The following is a 22,350-nucleotide window of genomic DNA, read 5'->3' as shown; positions in this document are numbered from 1 at the left end:
CAAATGCGAAATATACATATGCCAGCCTGCACCTTACATACAAGACATTTATTTCACAGCGTGAGAGGGCACACAACATTGAGAGCCAAAAGCGGGCGCCTGCGTCCTTGCACTCATGAATAAAATATGAACCACATGGAATATTACCATCACTCTAGAAGGTCGCCATGCAGGGTAGTTCAATTGCTTATCCAGACATTTCTACGTCGTCAATTAATTCCAGTTCCGGCTTTTTACAAGGTCTTTATTTAAATAATTCCGACGCTTTAACAGTGCACCTAAATCTAAGCGTTTCCGCATTTCGCCCACATCGAAATGCGGCCGCCGCGGCCGGGATGGAACCCATGACATCGAGCTCAGAAGTGCCCCGCCATAGCCAATGGGCTAGCGCGGCGGGTTTCAATCTATCAAGAAATCAGTGATCGTCCCGTTACCTTATTGGTCACAGTTAAGTTCGCTGACCAAATCAGCCTTGCATGCACTGAACGCAACCGCGTTAAAGCCCGGGGGCCACGTGCATGCATGACACTGACACTGCATGACTCGCACAGGTTGTTTATTCTTTCGCAGACTACGCTAGTTTTTGTTCTTAGAACAGCGCTGCTCTTCGAGACAGGGATGGCACACTTCCACTGCGGCGCCCAACATATATGGACACCTTACGGACACTGAGCGTATGTAATGAGAGGCCAAGCAGCCGCCTCACCGCGCGCATGTCGCTCAGCGGCGTATATATAGGCGCGTTCTTGTGGGCTAACACAAACACAGGCACTGCCGGCGGCGGCGGCAATCCCGTTGCGGAGTGAGAGATACACAGTTTACGCCGTCGAACATACCTATGTAACGGGAGACCTGGCAGCAACGTCCCTCGCGCGAGTATGATTATGCAGCATGTCCGGGGTTAGGGGCCCGCGAAGCGGTTTAAGTGTTCGCGGTTCATGCCATCGCAACGGACCATGGCTGCACCGAGGTGTGTAAGCTTCGAGCAAGAGGGTCATGTGGAGTTCATTTAAGTGTTGGGCTATGTGTTCCAAAAACCTGACTTTGGGGGTGGTCACAGTATGGATTGTTGGCTGTCCCACCTGCTTTGAAAATACATGTCATGTACATGAACTGATTGGTAGAAATTGAGGGAGGAGAGGTAAAATGAGGGTACCGCCCCAATTCGCAAGGGCATTTAAAAGAGTGGGTAGACATGAGAGAAAGTAGGGGAAGCGAGCGATCTGATAATCGGCCGCCGCTAGTCAATGTATCCTGCTTTGTTCCAATAAAGCTATGCATTCCTAAGTTGGCCTCCCTGGGTGCAAAGGGTCGCCGGACGGCGACGAAAACGCTTTGAAGAATCGTCTGCCTGGAATTCGCTAAAAAGAAGAAATTTAACTGTCACTATATCGTGAGTGGTGGCACGCCCCAAAGCCGCCAAATGAGGAACTGCTCTATAATACAAGAGAATTTTTGTGTCTCTGTTGAATTGCAGTTCCATATTTTAAAGAAAATAATAAAATAAAGCGTGTGGCAGCTAATGCAGTTCCCTCATCTGGTGGATAACACGAATAGGTGAATATTACTTGCATGATAAATCGAGATGTCGAAAGTGACTTGCTTCAATAGCCTTAATGATGTGCTTAAATAAAAGCCACATTTCGTCTATAACTATTCAGACACTATATGCAGAGAATTATGTTCTGTCTTGTTTCATTTTTCTGCATTTAATTATCGTTAGTGCCAGTTTCATTTCCTCGTATCTGGTATATAGCTTGAGCTGTTTCATATCAAGCGCACATTTGTATTGTTTTGCGTAAGCTAGGCTTTACTTGGTGATGCCTTTGGGGAATTTCGTGCCCTAATGCATAAGCTTTGCTAAACCTCTGTTTATTTGTTCTTGGTCTTGTTTTGTAGCTGCACCATGGCTATTAAGAAAATTGAGTTTCTTTCACCTCACGTTATAATTATTCAGTCATTTAACAATTTGTTGTAGTGGAGAGGCCTGCCGCATATTATTTCGAACATGTTTCATTTTGTCTGAATGAATGCATATAGTTCACTGAGAAGTTCGCAGCCCAGCCAGTTCGGCAACAAGGCCTTATGGCTTCAATGGCGGCCAATGTACAGCTCATTACAGTTCTAATGCGACGCAGGCCAAAATGTCTTGAAATCGTGCAAAAAAGACTGCAAGTTTGGTGCTGAGATTGGGGTATGCGTAGCGCATGCCAAGCATTCGGGAATCAAGCACGCATATGAATCGAGACATCTGTGACTAACGTTGTTGCGTTACCGGTGGACATAATTTTAATTAAAACATAATTGATGAGTGATTCGTAGGGAAAGCGTCGCCGACCGAGCTTCATAACTCGCGACGGTAACGAGCGGTGATCGCAAGAGGTTACTTGTGACGTCAACGGCACGACGCCGTATATAGTAGTGAAAAAAAAAGGGACCGAAAGCTAGTAGTTGTGAATAAGAAGGCTGCCGTGGGAGTGACTGCGGAGCTATCTTTACGAGCGCGTTGATTGACTGCAGCGATCTTACGTCCCAAAGAGCCACACCTGCATAATGAGAATCGCTGATCATAGTGAGTGGCACCTGGTTCACTTTGACCGCCCCAGCGTATGTGTACCAGCGCAAAGTGAATGATAGCCCCCAGGTACGAAAGGGCGGCACTATACGAGCGGGACCAACGCCCAAAGACAAAAGAACTCCCGCAGACGGGGACCAGGCCGCGCGCGCCGCTCCTTCTTGTTCTCGGTCATCATCCGCGGCACGACACGGCCCGAACGACTCACTCGACCGACGCCGGCCGCTCGCGCTTTAAGAGCGGAAACATAAAAAGAGAGCAGTGGGAGGGAGGCGCGAGCGCCGTATTAGAGAGGGCACCCATCTGTACGGGCTGGGGAGAAAAGAAGTAAGAGACAAAGCAAAAGTTCAAGGCCGCACTTATTGGCGAAGAGAGCCTTTTGCAGGGTGTTTGTTCGTGTTTCCCAGGGCAACGCGGCGTTGTAGGGCCGCCTCGAGGCAGCGGTATAAAGGGGCGCGGGTGGGCGACCATCGATTCGGCCGGCCAGCCAGCAGCGAGCACCATTGCCAACTCGGCGCGGCCCCAGATTATGCTGCTCTTCTTCTTTCAGAGCAGCACTTTGCCAAGAAACCCGCCCGCCACATGCACAGCGATGGCTTCCGCTCGTGCGCGCGCTGCGAAGCCGATCGATGGGGCAGCAGTGAGACGCGCTGCGGACACTGCGCGTTGCGATGGGGGGATCGGGCTCAAGTTCCGAGATAGAGGGAAAGCGGGAGCGAGTGACATGGGGCCAAGTGAACATGCGGGGTGAGTAAGAAGGCGGACAAAAAAGAAAACAAGAGTATCGCGTTGCAGCGGAAGCTCGGCACGACAATTGGATTGACCCATCCTCTCTCTCTCTCTATTTCTCGCCGCTGCTTCTCGGAGAGTCAATCCAAGCGCTTGCGCGCGACACCCGAAAGAACAAGCGACGACAACGCGGGCAATAAATCGTAAATCGAGCGCGCGACATTGCGTCAGCGCATACACGTCATTCCCTCCGACGCAGGGCCCATGTAGAGCTTTGCGCCCGAGATGGACGCGTGCATGGATTTTTCCTGAAGACAGAGATAACAATTTTTTTTTTAATACTGGGTTAGAGAAGAGGCCGCTTCCAGTATTAGATATTTGCGACGTAGCGCGTAATTTCCACAATAAAGTGACGCGTGCATGCATCGCAGAGAGACGCATATGTTTCGCATTATCAGCTGCGCTGGCTTTAAGGTGGTTATAATTTGTTTGCCAACTTTCGCTTCGCTACATAAAGCCTGCGAAAATCGTATCCCACGTTCTTTCTCACATTTCATTTGTTCCTTCTTTATTTTTGCAGGTTTATGTTTTAGGTATAGGTTCAGAAAGTAACTATAGGGCACCCTGTGTACAATGTGCCTTAAAATCAGTGCCTATTAAACGAGCGATGTTTTTTTTTATTTTCTATTTAGTAGGTATAGTATTTTTTTTTTTTTATCAGCTGGGTCTGTGCGTGGCCCAAACTCGATATGCTGAGGTTCGGTGTCCGAATAAAACCAAAGACGTGCTCAGTGTCCATGGTGATCGGTTGCTGAGCACAAAGTCAAATGATGGAATCGCGGCCTTGAGTCCCCATTTTGACGTGGTCGTAATGCAAAAACGATCGCCGATTTGCACATAGGCGAAGTTAAAAATTATCGAGTGCTCAAAGTTAATCAGGAGCGTTCCTTTGCGTGTCTAACAGCCCGCAGTGCAGCTTTGGAATATTAAACCCCACCAACTAAGTGATCCTATACCGGTCACGTGTTGTATTCACTTCAGTTCTGCAGCCTTCCCTGAGAAATATAACAATGAAAATGGCGCGCATCTACATGCAAATCACGTCAATGTCCCTAAGCTTCCTTGGCTTCGGTGAACGTGTTCGCTTCTTTGCTAGTATACTTCGCCAATTAAATATATCCCCTTCTCCCACGCCTCTCGAATTCAACGTCGGTTTGTCACTCAGAGCACGACCACAAGCGACATTATCCTCAGCGAAAAGGATGGCGGCTTAGGGTGGTTGATTGATAAGACAAAACTTAAAACAAACAGTGCAAGACAGCGAAGACAGTGAGAGACCGGCTGTGACTCACAATCATTCAGATTGATTTAAGAGCGCAGAGCAGAGTAAGAAAGGTGACAAAAAAAAAGCGATCAAAGCAACAAAATAAAACCAGGTACAATGCACTTTAACGCCACAGGAAGCTAAGGGGTGTGCCGTTCTTCCCACATTACGTGCCTCATTTTGATGGAAAGGCCATCTTTTCTCAAAGCAACGCTATCGAAGTGGCACTGACACAAGAATTCTCGGCCCCGTGCGCATGAAAACGTCACTTACCGAACAGGTGACCTGTTCGGATCACTCGAGCAGATGAAGCAGTGAACAGACGAAAGGCTACTGGGCGCCGAGGGAACTACGCACCAAGTTAGCGTGCTCACGCGGGAGGTCGTTGTTATACAGCAGTCATAGTCTTCCGCTTGCGTGTCGTGGGGTACCTCATGTCGAGTTACTGTTAACACGTACGCCAGTATATCTTTCAGGGCCACGGACTCCTTTACAATGGCTATGCTTTGTTCCTTCGTGTGTGCTCGTAAAGGACGTAACCTTAATGCAAGCCTCTCCGTCCTCCTCTCTTCCTCTTTCCGTTTCATAGCGAAACATAACGCACGTCTACCGAAAACGGTGGGAATCCTGTTTTATTTACGCTCACAATGGCCCTCGGGAACAGAAACCACAACAATTTTGTTTGTTTTTAATCGGCATTGACCGTCGTAACAGCGGTGGTGGTGGCGGTCATTACGCAACTTTCTCATCTACAATTCAGAAACTGGCGGTTCCGTGGCAAATGACGCATATTTTTATTGGTACAGTTCAAGCTCAGAAAACCTTTCGAGCGCAGTGTTTCATCTTTTTTCTTTCCTCCATGGGTGACAAATTGGGACTGTGAGGAGAGGTGCGCTTGCTGAAAAATAGCTGCCGCTGGGTTAGCTGAAATTGAAAGCTCAGTGACTTCCTCGGACAGCGCAGGAGCGTCGTCCCGCTATTTAGTCCTTTATCTTTTCACAATCTTATCGCGCAATACTCCTCAACCGCAACGTATAGAACTAGGCTATCAAACTTTCCCCCTGCTAAGCACCCTTAACTTATTCCACCCCACTCCCTTGCTTTCTAAAGCCCCGTCCCGATTATACTCATGTGAAAAGTAGTGTTTCGGCCTACACGCCAGTTGAACCAGTTTGCGGTACTTGCGGACAGGTGCCCCGCTATTTTCGGACAGGTGCCCCTCGTGCTTTCGTCGTCGCACCATGCAGACACCGTCAGTGCCGCCGAAATATTGTCGGTCTCGAGACCACCCAAATTGCTCGGGCAACAAAAGCGCGGCTTCCAGCCAGAATGCTGCCCCACCGCGACAGGCGGGAAGCCACTCCAGTGGCACCTCGGTTCTCTTCTGCAGTACGTGCGCACACACGCAGCTGCCGCCGGGGTCCGCGTCCCGGGGCCGCCGAGGGCGCTGCACATGCGCCGCGCGCCGCCGGGCTCCTCAGAGGCACAGCCGCTCCGACGGCTTCGTCCACGAACGACGACGACGAGAGCGCGCCTCCGTGGATCCGGCGATTCGGCAAAGCAGCGCGGGCCTTCGCCGGGCACCACGTGAGCTGGTCATTTTCGCTTGCCGCGTTCTCGTGACGTCGCCGTGTTCCCTCGCATGGAAACGGCGCGTGTCGCGCACTGGACGACAGCCCTCGAAGTTCGTTCAGTGCTCGGCACCGCTGTCCTAACTTCCGCGTGGAGGCGAGTTCCGCTAGTTCACTTTGCGAGCGCGTCAGCTGATTTAGCTCGCTCCGAGGAGTTCTGACGTTTCGTCGTCGAACTATACATGACCGTGATCGCACCACTGCTGAGGCAAACAGTCAACACACGAAGGTGAAGGGCTGTCCGTGCCTGGTATTGTTTTTTTTTTTTTTCTTCTTCTTCTTCTTACGCAACGTCTCCTTTGTACGACGGAAATACACGAATGCCGGAGGACTACAATCAGTCGAATTTTGCAGCGCCCTCTCTGCTCATTGTTTCGCCTAAACTCTTGAATTCACGGCCGCAAACAGAATGAAGTGGTGCCGTTCGTTATGTGCACGATAACGATAAATGTATCGCCTGTACGCGTACGCCATGGAAAGAAACGCGCGAAAATCGGCTGATGAAGACACGCACCGTTTCAGCCCCCCCCCCCCCCCCCCTTCATTCTGTTGTGGTCGCTTTCATTATGACGCGCGAAGGAACGCTTGCACCGCCGTTACACATTCACAAAGCCGCGCAGAGGGTCAAAAACACGTCTACGCCGATCGCAGAGTGACAGCTGCGCGTCTGACCCGCCATGAACCCGGCTGGAAACGGCCTGCACTCTGTGATATGACTAACCTGGATGCAATATTATAGCGCGTCCGCCCGCCTGCTCACATATGAGAACGAACGTGCGTCCTGCATGCCATGCAGTTTATCGGGTACACTTCGCAGGAAGGCTGACACTTGAATAATAACTCGGCTGCGCCAATCTATCTCTTCATGCGCTACGATCACTCTGGATAGGTTAATGAAAATGTCTACGTGAAAATTGCAGCCCTCAGCATTTCCTTTTCGTGCAATCTGCGACTGAAACAAAAGTTTTAAGGAACTTATTTGAAACATTGCCTTTGGTTTCTGCAACATAACAATCGATATATGAGGCTGTATTAGCGCTATTCAGTGTCAACGTTTCTTTTATCTTTTCTTTCTGTCGTTTTCTCAACGTTTTCAACTTGTTTCTTTTTTTTACATTTCGAGACTTTTCTCATTAAGGTTCTTGTTTTTTTAATAAGTGATATTTCTGCCGCTTAGTAACCAGCTCTGCGATTATTCTCTACGTGCGATATAGGTATTATGTAAATGAATAAGTAGCGGTAAATTTCCCTGAAAGTTCTTGAATGCAGGTGTGGGCATCATGCATTCGCCTGACGCTGGTTATTCATTCTGCTGTTCTTTGCGAAAACGAAAAATGGCACTTAACAGATAAATTACAGACGTGACTAAGACGCGTATATAAATTGGCATGAAGGGCGATCGAGTTTCTATATTCAAGTTACTCAATCTATGAGGGCTTTTCTTTTTTTCTTCTTATTTTCTTTCAACAAATTCCTGTCTTATACAAGTACGACGTACGACGCACCATGACACTAAAATAAGTCGGGCAACCTTTCAGAGATTACTATGGCGTATTTTACGATAGTGTTTTTACTTTAGTTTCTTTACTCTATTGTGCGTGTCTTTAAACAACGGTGTTCATCGGTGCGTGCTCGGCATTGATGATATCCGTTGTTTTTATTCACATTTTATGAGTTTATCAGTCGACGTTTGTCGATATCAGTTTGCCGTACTGCTTTACAAGCTGTTCGAACTCTCGAAGCCCATGATATTGAGGTTTCCGAACGACGAAGTGGGTTTCATGCGTGTGTTTTGCCGACCGCATACATGAACTTGTTTCGTTACAAGTATTGGCAGGTCATGGCGGGCAATCGGCATGCCATTTTTTTTTTTCTCCTTCTCAGAGAACATTCACTCCCCATTTAAGAAATAAGGCTCATTTTTGACAGAAGAAAAGGAGACGATGATTAAGCGCTCCACTGCTATATACATAGAATGACGTGGTAGCTTCTGTTTCGGTAATAATATCAGGATTAACTGGAATTTTCTCTTACGGCCATTTCTAGCGTAAATACGGACCCAGGCCCCCTTTTCCCTACGGCATAAATCGCGGGAAGCCTGCATGCTATATGTACAGGGTCGACCACAGCTAAGGTGAACACCTCATTAGTATTCTAGACATCATAGAAGCTGATGTTCAGTACATAATTCGAAAAATGATTATTGTGTTTATCGACACCATGATTACACATCGTCTAACGAACATTTCACTCGTGAAGTATAGAATAAACGCTGTAGTTTTACCGGCTTGAATACTAATGAGGTGTTCACCTTAGATGTGGTCGACCCTGTACATGTATGCAATTTATTGTGTTCGATGAAGTCCAGCAGGGATCTGTGGTGCGCACCATAAACCCACAGATGTTAGTCACGGGGGCGGCTTCGCTGTAGCCCCACTTATGACACGTTATACGTGACTTTGAGGAAGAAAAAAAAAGAAACAGGGACCAAATTTACGAGCTTTACGTTCGTAAGAGCTGTGTGTCATAGTAACCGGCTTCATCGAGAATAATATGTTCAACATCAGGATTGGCTTGCACCCATGGATGCTCTTATAACCAGACAGCGTATACGTTATATATGCTATCATGAAAGGCAAAACGTCCGCTCCACGTACGCCGTGTTGTACTGGTTTGTTTTCAGCAGCTCTTCGGCAAATAGTTGATCGAGCCATTCAGCGTTTTTCCGGAAGCTCGTCGTGCTCCCAGCGGCCGACAGCTAACGGCACGAACAACGCACCGGCCTTATCTGCGCGCAATGCTGAGACTCCGGCAATTTCCGACTCGTCCGAAATACCTCTCGAGGTCGTGGTGCCGGCGGTAAAGTCATGTTTAATAGGGCGATCGATACAACCCTGACTTTTAGACTATAGAACTTATGGGGCGTATAATTACCAAAGCTTTTCGTTTATATTCGTGTTCTTTGCGATTGGCCTGCTCTCTTCGCTAATCATATGTCCATTATCAAGATTGGCTGACATTTGCTCTTAGGAAATATTCTAGCGTAAGAGCTTTTTTGAGAATGCGGCCCTTGCTTTTCATTGGGCACAAGAGGGTTGCGTAAGTTGACATGAGACGATACTCGGTCGCGGTTGAACTGTAAATAAATATGTGTATGCTTAATATAAAAATGTTTTTCTGTTTTTATTAGATTCGCATTTCGTAATGTACATAAAGGAACGTTATGCGATACCATTGTTGAATTGGTGCTTCAATTTTTTTTTTTTTTTTTTGTCATTTACCACAACTTTTCATTGAAAAGTCGCTGCTTTCACGCAAGCGAGTGGAATGTCGCGCTGTTGTGCATGCCTCAATCGCAGTGTCTGCGCCGTGTAAAGATATTAGGAATCCGAGGGTGCGTTGTGCTGCGAAGGCATGATAATGTCGCAGCCGCATCATTTAATTAAAATTTGCTTATGTTCCACGGTTGAAAATACATGTTTGAAACACATACTCAGTTATTTTACCATCGCTATGAGCTGCTGCTGCTGTTGGCTTCATTTGTACACACTGCTCATTAACTGAAAGAGCTCGCAGTTCAAAAAATTGAGTTCACAAAATATCCTAACGTCAGCAGCTGAGGGTATACAGGGGCCGAATTCACAAAGTGTTTCATTCGCAAGTGCTATTTGATATTGGCCGGCCGCCTTCACAAATCATATCTCCGACGTCATTATTGTTTGCGTAAGAACATTTTTTTTTTTTTGTATACGTGGCCTGATACTTCAAACCATACGCTTTTCATTTCGCTACGAAATAACGGTCCGTTAAATATCGATTGTCGGTACCTTTAACACCCTCGCCAGCCTATGTTAAGCCATTGTTTGCTTTCACTGGAACGATATGCGTCTGTCACATGGACACTTATGATTGACAGTCAACACGATCCACATCAAACGTTTCGAGCACGATCAAAACGCGAGGCGTGCACAGGATGTCCGCACTCAAGCGTGCTTGAAAATGACCTGTAGCAGCGCTCGATCTGCACTGAGTTCAAACTCGAGTGTGCTCGGGAGTGTCCGTGTGAAATCAGCGTTTAGACTCGTTTGCGAATGAACCAGTCGTGAACCAGTGTCTGGACGAATCAGTCAGGCCCGTCCGTCATCGAGTACATATCGTCTGGCTTGCGCACGAGTTGGCAGCCCACCCAGCTGCACCACGCCGCGACTAATCCAATTACTGCTCCGAACAGTGTTCCGCGCTTAGCTGCCGCGTGATGCAGCAGTGCACTGCTTCGGACAGCAGGCAAATTGAGGATGCCGGCTCTTATGGCGAAACATTAGCTGTTTAGCAACGCGTACACGCGAATAGCGGTGCAGCTGCCAACGAGCTGCGACGCCCAAGGACTCTTGCCGAACTCTGGCAGCTGGCCGGGAGTCGCGTTATGCGGTCAACCTCGCCGAACACGTCGACTCTACATGCGACGGCCTCCGGTGCCGGGAAAAGAAACGGGTCAACACAGTTGGCGTCTCCAAACATCGTCGCGAGTCGGGACATTGCGTGCTCCTTTCGAGCGCCGGAGAAACGCGCATCTGCCGGTTCGTTCTTGTGTACACATGAGTCCGCAGATCGTGCCCAGCGCGCATCACAAGGTAAGGGCCGGTCGCCCCGGGGTAGGGCACGGGATGGGCGTCTGCAATGCGAGTGCGTGGGGATTCCCCCCCACACCGAACCGTGTACGTGCAGAGCGTCCGGCGAGAGCCGGGGGCTCTGTGCGGCGCCGCGTCCATTGCAGCACCCAGCCCAACTATACCAGGCCGGGGAAACCTCGCGGACCAGCGCCGAACCGCGCGCTGCCATGCCCGCGAGTCCATTTGACAAATAACTGTGCATCTCCGGATATATGGGGCTTGTGTGTATACCCTCGTCACTGTGTTCAACTATGGACGCGACGCGACAGTCTTTGTTTATATGAGCGTCGGAGCAGTGGCGCACGCATGCCAGAGCGCCTCATTAAAGCAAAGTTTTCTTTGGCTGTACACCTTCCCCAGGGTTTGGCGTGTAGGTCGGTCGGTTGCTGGGTTTCTCGCCTCGATGGCTCGCTGGGGTGTCTCAGCGCTCGCAGTAGAAGCGTGGGTACGCGCGAAAACAGCCGCGTCTTAACACAAGTTGTCGCTCAATAATAATAGTTAAAGAAAGCGCAGGGTCCCTTAACCACGGTCCTCCAGAATACAGAGAGCAAAGAGAGGAAAGGCAGGGAGGTCAACCAGACGAGCGTCCGGTTTGCTACCCTACACTAGGGGTAAGGGAAAGGGCGAATAGATTAGCCGTGCAACAGCCGCACAAGATGACGACGCATCAACTCGGCAATAAAAGAAAAACAATAATGATAATAACGCAGAGACAAGCGCAGCATGGTACAAAACAGTATATTATTCGGTTACTTTGTCAATATTCTTCGAGAGTTTTTACGGCAAATATTTTTTACAATTTTTTCACCGACTGCGAGGGGGCTTGGGGCAGGGAAGGGGGGCTGCTGATGTTGTTATCCATGTTCTGCGCTCATAACGTACGAGAAGGTTGCACCTTTTTCTCATTGGATCGCGCCCACTTGCCAGCCGCCCCCTATCGCTAAACCTTGGGTCAAGAAATTTTCAAAATGACACGTACACAGGACACAAGCAGCCAGTGATCGTTACGCATAAATAGTTCCAGCTCCCATCTAGCGCTTCTTTCTTAGACCGTCGGGCCGGGTTTGACTGAATAAAAGAAAAAGTGCCAGTTCCGTGAGAACGGCATTTCGCTACTTTATTTAACCCGCAGGTTCTTTCTTTTTTATGGTTGCGGAGCTTTCAGTTTCCTCGTCAACGTGCCGTTGATGGTATCATTACGACAAATTATTCACGGAATAAGACGCATCACACAGTCGTAAAGGCCACTGAGTCAAAGAATTGTTCGGTGCCTAGAACATTATATAGGTAAGCTATGAATACTTCAATTGAACTGAAGTAGATTTAATATACTGTATGTTATATCAATGTCACAGTTACGATAACAAAACTTATAACACAGCTTTTTTTTTTTTTATGTGATGCTAGAACCATATGTAAAGACTTTACATACTAGTAGCGCGCCAAGTAAAATACGGTTTGTCAATTACCACGAAAGCTTTTTTTTTTTCTAGAATTCGCTCCGAGATAACAGTCCGAGTATCCTAACGAAGATCAAGGGGTGCTTGGCCAGCTTTGCGAATTAAGTTGCTCAGGTTCTCTCTGTAGATCATGTCGGTCAGTCAAGGATAACGAGGACAAGACTTCGTAGAGGAAACGAGGCTGTGGCTTAGCACTTCCTCTCTCTCTCTCTCTCTCTCTCTTTGTATCCTCTGGTGGCTGCACGACGCACTCCTGTACATTGTCGATGTCGCGTGCGTACGAGAGCTTGACCAGCTAGATATGTTTGATGCATGTCACGCTCAAGCCTATTGATACATGACGCATAAATTACGTCTTGTCGGTAGCCACGCATCAGCTCTATACATACGGCTGTGTATGGTATATCAGTCGTTCCGCCTATTCGGGCACCCAGTGCACTAAGAGGGTACTTGTGGCGCTGCATGAAACAGCTGTAAGGTGGCACCTTGGCAGGTGTGTCCGCACCGTATACCTGCAGCGCCTGTCACGCAGTCGCGTAGCCAGTGCGTAAGCAGCTGATTGCGGGGCTTTGTTTTGGATTTCAGTTGGCATGTGCAATAAACGCAGCTGTCGCCCTGAATTCAGCTCGTTGGCAACGACTCAGACGTGTACATATTTACAGCCAGTAGACAGGCATCGAGATAGAGCTTGCCGGCGGAAAAGCAACATGAAATGCATCAGTAATTGTACTGGCTCGAGATCGCTTTGCTCATCGTTTAGACAGGATATATTTGTGCTGAAGAAAAAATAGGCCACATTGTTGATGTTGTAGAGGGTAAGATTTCTGAAATTAGCGAATATCTGCGCCGTGCAGAGATTCGTCCGTTTGTGGTTAGTGTATGTATAGTCCTTGTTTCCTAAGCTTTCACCCGCAGATTGAAGATAATTTTGCTGAATTTCGTCCCACTACGCATGGACAGTGCCGCTGCATATATAGAGAGCTATTCCGAGGAAACGCGGACAGTCGGTGTACGCTTCCAAGTGACTCCAAGCGCAAAGCATATAATTAAGGCCGGAATTTCACTGCGTCACCGAGTGGATCTGAGAGCGTGGTAAGTGCCTTGTGGGCGTCTCATCTCACATATTCCCCACTATAAGCTTTGCTGTCATTCGTCTTATAGTGCAAGAGCGCCCATCTCTGAGTGTCCTAGCGTTAGTCCTGTCTTCTTCTTTTTTTATTATTATTATATGGTTTTTAGGAGATGTTGGCGCCTTTAATTGGCGCCGGCTACTCCTTTTCACATAGAGGTATGAAAGAAAAAAAAGAATGAACCTACACGCATTAAAATTAAATGTCAACTCCAAATCACAATAACACAAAGTCCAGTCACATAAGTGCACTAATACCAGACTAATACTGAAAGTCAACTCAGAAACACAGCAACACAAAGTTCAGTCACAAAGGCGCATTAAGTTAAACACAAAATCCAGTCACATAAGTAGACTAATGTCACACTAAAACTGAAAGTCCACTCAGAAAAAGGGCACACAAAGTTCAGTCACATAGCTGCACTAAAGTAAACGCAAAGTCCGGTCACGTAATTATACTAAAATCACGGCACATAAGAAAGCATGGATTCGATTCAAAGGAAACTACATGAACCCAGGTGTCGAATTGACCATAGAGTGAGTTCATCACAGATAAACACTCTTTTCAATAGTTTCCGAGAATATTGCTCGCTTCTATAAATCTTTGGAGGGCCATTAACGCTCGTCCTTGCCACGAATATGTTGGCCAAGGACCTAATATCTTCCTGAGGCTGAAGGGCCTGCGGTCTAATGTCTCTAAATAACGTGCTAATTAAACGTTGTCTGTGTGTATCGTGTCGCGGACATTCTAATAGAAGATGCTGCACATCCTCATCCGCGTGGCCACAAGTACATTCCGGACTATCAGTTCTTGAAATTTTTTGTAGAAAATGTCCTGTCTTCTTCAAAGTAAATACACAGCGCCCACAGAACACCCGTCACTTCAGTCTCGCGTTCTGCAGTGGCTTAACTTAGTGAACGTAACTGACAAGTTTTCGTCGACGATAACCTAACTTTCTCGATATCTGACATCTTTTGTTCGCAGGCATTTAGAATGAGGAAACTATAGCTGCGGAGCACCTGGCTCACTATTCGACGTGAGTTAGAAACAAACAGAAAAAAAAAAGTAAGAGAAAAAGCAAAGATCCATCGCCCTGGCACCTCCAGAGTGTGTTGTAAACGTGTGGCATCGATGAAGTTTCATCGCGCTCTGCATTGTATGCTATATAAAGGAGAATGCACATACGTTGGCTCAAAACTAACTCATCGCCTGTTTGCCGTTCCGGAAACATCTTCCGGCTTCCTTGGTAATTACATGCATGGTCCGTTTCGTTCACCATAGCGCACTTCTTCGTCGAGGTTACAATCAAAGAAAGCGCGGTAGCGCTAAAGTTAGCCATAGAAATTTCCTCGGTCGGCTGTAAATACCGTCCATATACTCAAATTTCGTTTTATTTAGACAACCTAAAAAATACAGCAGCTTAGTGAGTGAGCTCAATTACTCATTATTCTTCCTCTACGGACATCTCTCCCATTATTTTTTTCTTCTGATGCATCACTTGTCTGTTTTATGTTTCCTCCTGTCATCAGATTCTTGGCATGTCCTCGGCAGAGAATATTTGCCTTAGTTGAAGATCATCGCCGTCTTCATCTTCATCGTCAACATCATCTGCAATGGCTGCCTTTGACGAGCGTAATTCATCTACCTCGTCATGCCACCACATAACCTCCTGCGACCGTTCCTTCCTCAGCCTCGATATCTTGCTCAATATCGTTTCGCTACCTCTTCTCACGCCACCCCGCGGTTTCCTTCGAAATTCTACGCACGTAACGTACTGAAATACCGTGCATTTCACATTCGGGGATCGAAACCACGGTGTCACCACTGGATGTGCCTGAAGCATTGCCACGTTTTCGCTAGCACAAGTGGGAGCGCAGGTGTGGAGCCAGCGCGAGTGTATTTTCCTCACTTAATTGCCCTCGTGAATGCGTATATATATATTAGGTCGCGCCACCATATACGTTAAAGTATAGATTTTCCTAAAACTGATCTTGCGGGAGCGATACGGAACAGGGAAGGGGCTCTCACGACGACGCTTCGGCCGCTGGAAAGAAGAACAAGAAAGATAACGAGTGAAAACATTGGCACACTGAGTGACACATTCACCATTTCTCGAGCAATTCCAATAAAATTCCAAAACTAGTCAGCGAAGGGGAAGTCCTGCAGCCCAGGATTCGACGAAGACAGCGCGCGCGTATTCGGCGACCTGTGAGTGTCAACGCTGTCTTTAACCACAGAAAAAAAAAAAAAAAAAAAAAGACGAGGTTCGCAACCCGTCGGGTATAGAAGTCATTCGTGGTGTGCGGAAAGCTACCATTCACTCCATTGTAATGCTGCGAAACGTGAGTAAACGGACGGCTTTCTTGTCATTGATTTAACAAATGGAATAATAAATGAACGAACGTCTCTGCTTTCCCCTTTTATACTGCCGGTCGACTGTCAAGTGGCTTGTAAACGCAGCTGCAGTCGTGCATATACTGTGCGCCAACTGTGAGAACGGATAATTTTCGACTAAGTATAGCGCTTCCGCGTTGCGCGTCGTCCTCATTCGCACCTTCAGCGGATAAAACAGAAGTGGTAATCTGGGTCCCGTATTCGCAAAGCACAAGCGCTGACCAATCACCATAGCGGACAGATTTTTTTAGCGGATGCGGCCGACCAATGACGATATCTTCTTACAAAACAGGAGCCGAATTTACAAAGCTTGTATTTCGTAAGTGTTCTTTGCCATTGGCTGGTAAACTTCGCTAATAACAGGCCCAGCGTCAAGATTGGCTGCAATTTTCTCTTACGAACAATTTTAGTGTAGGAACTTTTTATGAATGCGGGCGCCGAAGCTTTTCGGATTCGGCCCCGGAGTCCACCGGCTTGAGCGCCATATCTACAACAGTACTCGACTGTCGGCGACGTGACTCTCACGACAAGTACTAGGTATTTTGTACCTGCAAAGTTGGCGGTAGTTCCGCACGAAATTAACCGTTTTTGCAACCAAGATACTATTTGTATAGATTCTTGAACAGAACCGCTTAAGGCGGAAGTAAAACAAAGGAAAACAAAGGAGCATCAGCACAAATGTTAGTTCTTCACAGTTGCAGAAAACAGGGCCTGTATTAACAAAAAAGCTCTCGCGCTAGAATTGTTAATAACTGAAAATTACAGCCAATCATGATGCTGGACATATCATAAGCGAAGGCGGCTGACCAGTAGAAAGAGCACAGAGCACTTACGACCGAAAATCTTTGTGAATTCGGCCCCATGTTGTCTGCATAATAGGAGCGCAGCTGTGCGCGAGAGACTAAAGCGAGCATCACGAGGTCGCTAACATCACGCTAAAAAGTTGGAGGACACCCGGCGAGATCGGTGAAATTCGCGACGCCGTGAATGTTTACTAAAACTTCGCGAAACATTGCAAGTCGGTAATTCGGGCTAGCTGGTTTGTCACACTGGGATCCTAATAGCTCTAAAAAGACAAGGCCGGACATAAGGGCGCCGTGTGTTGTCCGTTCTTATGTCCGTCCTTGTCTCGTTAGCGCTATTCATAGGAGACATCGTAAGTCTCACTGTGCGATAGCGTTGCGCTATAGCTACCGCTGTCCCTGTTTCTCACTTTGAAAGAAACTGCAGGAATGTCCACATTTGAGGAGAGAGACGAATCTGTGTATCTCGAAACTGCAGCGCACACACAATAAACGCGGACACAAGGCAAAGGTATAACACACAAGCGCTGTGTGTTACCTTTGCTTTGTGTCCTCGTTTCTTGTGTGTGCGCTGCAGTTTCAAGATGAATAGCTACCAACTCGCCCAACTTTCAGTACTTTTAGAATCTGAGTAGTTATTACTCTATTCAACAATTTTGTATGCTCAGATTACCGAGAAAAATAGACGACGGAATTCATTTAAAGCGTGTTTTTACGTCGCGTGCTGGTGTAGGTGCAATTACGTCCTATTGGGATGAAGCAGACCGTCGCGCGGTATGGGTAACTTCGGCCCCCATATACAGGATACTCCAACAGCGGCAGGGAGGTTTCATTATTCGGGCAAGCAAGTAGCAACTATACTGCATGCTCGTCGGCAGATTCGCACGCATCACACCTTCTGCGTGACCGTTCGTTCGTTATCCTTCGAAGCTCCGCCGCCCACGTCTGGAGAACCCGAAAGGCGTGCAGCATTCAGTCACTTCTGGACCGATGTGTGCCGAATCGGGGGAATCTTTCAGCGTACTTCAGCAAGAATACTCGTTCTTGGAGGCGAAACGCTGTAAGGCTACGTCGATCGGACTGTCCACGGACACACGAAGGCGGCGCCCAGCGGTTTCACGCACGGCGCCGCATGAGAGAGAAGAGAACACACAAAAAAAAAGAAAGGAAGAAAAAAAGAAGAAAGGAAAATTCGTAGAAAGGCGGTGTCGTGCGTGCTTGACTCGAGGTGGTTGCAGTGCCGAGACAACACGTTCTCTTTGCTTAAACCCACAGCACAGTCTGTCGGTAAAGACAATGGCGTGGTCGGAGCCCATAAAACATTTTTTTTCTTTTTTTCGTGCGCGGTTACAACCTACGTCTCGAGAAGTGCGGGGAACGACTGGTCCGCAGGCGCGCCAGCGCTGGGAACGTGGTTATTAGCGGCGCGGAAAAACTGTCATTTGGACCGCAGTTGCGCAGCGAGTTTGGACGCGGACGCCCGTTTCTGGGAGATATCCAAGAATCGCATTTCGATCGACCGCGCGCTCCTCGGCAGCGTCGGCAGCGCGGAGCTGCGGGACTTCCCGACGAGTGCAATGCACCAGGATGCGGTGACGGCGGCGGCGGCAGCGTCGCACTCTGTCCTGCGAACCGTCTTTCCCACACGGCCCCGCGAGGCGCACTCATCTGGCGAATGGGACCGCCGCGAAGAAAGTTGCAGCACTTGCCATGCGTCTCTGTGAAGAGCAGCTGGCTTACAACGCCGCGCTGCAAGTATAGGCGGACGACGCTTAAGGAGAGGAGCGTACTATAGTCGCTTTCTAACTTACTCAGAAAACATTCACTTTTGTTCTCATTCCTGATCAATGCGAGGGCCAGAGAGGCGAGTAATTCCTCTAACCGTGCTATTCCTGACCCTTTGGGTCTGTTTTCAGAGAAAGGGGGCCTAATTCGAGAAGCTTCTCACTCGCGATAACAACTATACTTGGCATTTGGTCAACCATGCGCCTTCGCTAAATGACATGTTCGCCTACCGTGCGAACGTCCAGTCCCCCTTCTTACGAACCTGTATAGAGTTTACGAACTTCTTTAAAGTTCACAGCGAACTTTCACTCAGACATGACGTCGCCAACTTGTCTCCTGCTACCATTTCGCTCGTTCTATTGATAGACGGAGCTCGACGACCCTCTCGATGTTCCTAAAGCGTGCGGGCGCGGCAAAGTCCGAGAAGAGCTGCGCTCTGTATGTATCGAGAAATTTGCGACGGTTGCAGCCGAAGTTCGCTACTCCCTGGTGTTCACTGACATGGTTCAGCTGGTACGGTTGCTCTTTATACATATGAGTCTCGATAACGGCCATGGAAGTTAGCGAAGTAAGCGACGATGACAGGCAACGGTATACGGCCATGTAGTCTTTCCTTGAGAGGCTTGCAAATGTGCCAAGTGTTTTCATCGGCGATGCTTGCGGTAGAAAAGGAAGAGAAAGAAAAGCTACTGGTCGGAGTGCAACCAGTATGCACCAGGTCGGCGCTGGAGTCGATATGAAGACACCGTTTCTCAACGGTCCGTTCCGAGACGTGGGCAGAAAGGACACCAACACGAGCATGGATGAATGAATCGGAAGGTAGAAATTTCGAAAACCGATCTGTCACGTCCAACTATGGTATCCACTTTATAGAGGCGAAGCGTGTTTTTTACTTTTTACTTTTTTACCTCAGGGAAAACATATGCCCACTATTACAAACAACCGGTAAGTAGTTCGAGTCGTCCTTCAATTGCAAAGCTCTCATCTCGGCGCCGGCAGGGCCCAAGTGGACAAGCGACAAACACACTTACGAGAATGAGTGCAATTACCTTGACGTAAATGATTAATTTGCGGTGGTGACGCACACACACACAAACAAAATACATTTGTGGAACAACTGCCGTTGATCTAACGCGGATGATGGAAAGGCGGCCATGACGCTTCGGCACCGCGCAGGCGAAGCCCACGGGCGGCGACACCACTCGACGCTCGCCGTCGATCGCGTCTACGCCGCGACGTCCGCGTCCAAGATGATCCGCACTCAAGCTCCTGTCACCATGTCACACTGTCGCATCCTCGGACTCACCTGTGCTATGACCGCAAAACAAACTTAGAGATAAGCACGCGAAAGCAATCAGCTAAACAAAGCTATATTAAGGCCTGGGCCCGCAAAATCGTTCTTATATACGGGGAGAGTGTGCACCGCGGTCATTGGTAGTATAGGCAGCCAATGATTGCTCATGCGCCGTTCATGCTAAGTACGCTTCAGCAACATCGAAATTCACACCGAATAAAGCCCTCTCCGTGCCGATCGGTCCCTGATGTGTAGCGAGGACGTTTTGTAACTATTTCTCTATAAATATTCCGTCGTATTTTTGTAATTTATTTTCGTTACTGTTGATGTACCGAGAACGTACACAGTATACCGTTAGCAAACATGTTGCGCACGTTCCGAATAATGCGCCCTTTTTCAAGCTGTGTGATCAGCAGATATATAGTTTCATCACTCGCTTCGAGTGTCTATATCGGTACGCGCCGTGCCGCCGCATTCAAAGCTCCTTTTGTAGGAGCTCACTGAAGCCGGGTATAGGACTGTCAGGGCCAGTCACTTCTAAAAACTATAAGGAAGTGCTGTCAACTTCTTTTCACGCTGACGTAACTGCTAGTGCGCTATTTAACTCTATTCTCGAGTAGAATGAAAGAGAAATAATTTATTTGACGGAAGGTAGAGAGAGGTCGTCCTGAACTATAACGCACTCTATACTGTGCAAGTTTGCACACGGGAGAGAAGGGATGGGGACGTAAATGTGGAAAGAGGGATGTTGATGACATCCAAAAGGAATGCACAACAGTGACGGCAAATTCAGCATTCTGTTGATCATAAAGAAAGTCCAAAAATATCATTCAGAAATGTCCTCCAAGAAGCCACGGGGTTCCAGATCTTGGCATGGGGTGACTAATCCAAGTGAAACTTCAGAAAAAGGCGTAAAGAAGTGGCTATAGTGTGAGGGCTTCTCCCTCATGAGCAGCACAGGCGCCACGAAGGGGGCTTTATACAGTAAAGAGCTGATATAAGTGGCTCCTGTACGGTGAGTACGGCCAGTACGGCACGCGACGCATTTAGTTGCCGGAGTCTGGAGTGACCACCGACAAACACGTTCATTGATTCTAGCAGAACCTTCAGAATTTTCTCGACGCTTTCGTTCTCAATATTTCTGTCTCCTTGCAAGCTTGCCACGAGTGGAATGAACTTCCTCCATCGAGACTAAGCACGAGAATGTGAGAAAAATGGGTTCAGTATGGAGCACGCAGCCAGTGCTGCAAAATGAGTTGCCAGTGCTTACGAATTCTCTTACGAAGAATTCTAGCGTAAAAACTTTTTTTTGAATACTATATAAACGAAAGCAGTCGGCCAATAGCAAATGGCTGTTACGAATGAAAGGATTTGCGAATGCGGCCCGAGAAGTTTTGTAAAGGAGGGCTTATAAGGGGCCATTATTCAACGAGGGCCTGAATTCACAAAAAGCTGTTCCGCAATATGGAATTGTTCGTAAGAGCAAATGTCAGCCAATCCTAAATGCTTGACATATCATTAGCGAGGGCGAACGGCCAATGGGAAAAAACACTTACAGACGAAAATCACTGTGAATTTGGCCCGATAAGCTTCGTGAATTCGGTCCCAGAGCTTACTCACATAGTTCGTATAAAGGCAACAGTGGTTTGTAACGATGTTCGGACACCGGCCAATCGAGATAGCGAGTGCAATGTTAGCGAATGCATAAGCGATCGATGACAATCAGTCCTTGAGAATGAAAAGCTACGTGAATTTGGTTCCATAAATGGTGACTATACATGTGCAGGTAAAATTAATTCTGACACATGTGCACAGTGTGCTTAAACATCGTGTAGGGTTCAGTGCGACAGCTTGAAGATCTAGGAAGTAGTATGAAATTAGCTCGCTGCAATTAGTCTGTAGTGAGATATGGGGAGTATGTACAATAATAAGCGGAAATAATCCGCTTATTATTATCCTAAATGTCTGAACGAAATCTATACAAGATGCGGTTGCAGAATGGTATCGAGTCCAAAGTGCAATGTCACGGTTAACAATGGTTGCACGCGTGTGGACCCTGTAGGCTGATTCTGCAGATTCCTTGAGAGCAATGGCATCGGATGGGAGCGCAATAGCGACACCGCCTCTCGTGCAAACGTCCCGATCACGAAGATATAAATTAGCATGAATGCCTTCGCATGCGAGTATGTCAGTATCGATCAGCAAAATAGGCCAGGAAGACAAGCCTCCGTGAAAAAGCAAGGTAAGCTGGACCCGTATCGATAACATCGGGCTTCTTCGCACTCATATACGTACTATACGCTATGCATATTTGAGCTCAGGTGAGGCTTTGGTGGATCGGCTTTTAGCTGTGATAAAAAGACGCCTACGGCCATATACGTATAAGCCTATAACAGCGAAGAAACTGGTGGCTGCACACGAGAGGAAATCGGTGTGAATTGCACGAATACGATCTTTCTAATAGTAGAGCAGTACATGTGTAAAGTACTTCTTGTTGATGTATTACTATACCGAAATGAATATCCCGGTCTGCTATGCTTAGCGAACGATGCTTT

General features: G+C 47.7%; 1 protein-coding gene across 5 annotated transcripts in view; it reads left to right on the top strand.

Moving 5' to 3' along the window:
- The window catches only part of LOC119436847 (uncharacterized), a 245,026-nt gene that overhangs the window by 119,806 nt on the left and 102,870 nt on the right, over nt 1–22,350 (top strand). For 3 of the 5 annotated variants that reach the window (XM_049660021.1, XM_049660022.1, XM_049660023.1), the window contains exon 1: nt 5,943–6,215. The exons of the other annotated variants lie outside the window; for them this stretch is intronic. In XM_049660021.1, coding sequence (XP_049515978.1) covers nt 5,958–6,215 — 258 coding nt within the window. In that variant the 5' untranslated portion in view covers nt 5,943–5,957. Of the gene's footprint in view, nt 1–5,942; nt 6,216–22,350 lie in introns of those variants that run through there. 5 annotated transcript variants of the gene reach the window in all.

Source organism: Dermacentor silvarum, chromosome 1 (assembly GCF_013339745.2).
Source record: "Dermacentor silvarum isolate Dsil-2018 chromosome 1, BIME_Dsil_1.4, whole genome shotgun sequence".
Lineage (NCBI taxonomy): Eukaryota > Metazoa > Arthropoda > Arachnida > Ixodida > Ixodidae > Dermacentor > Dermacentor silvarum.
Note: the sequence above shows the minus strand (reverse complement) of the source record. Positions and strands in the feature narration are given on the sequence as shown.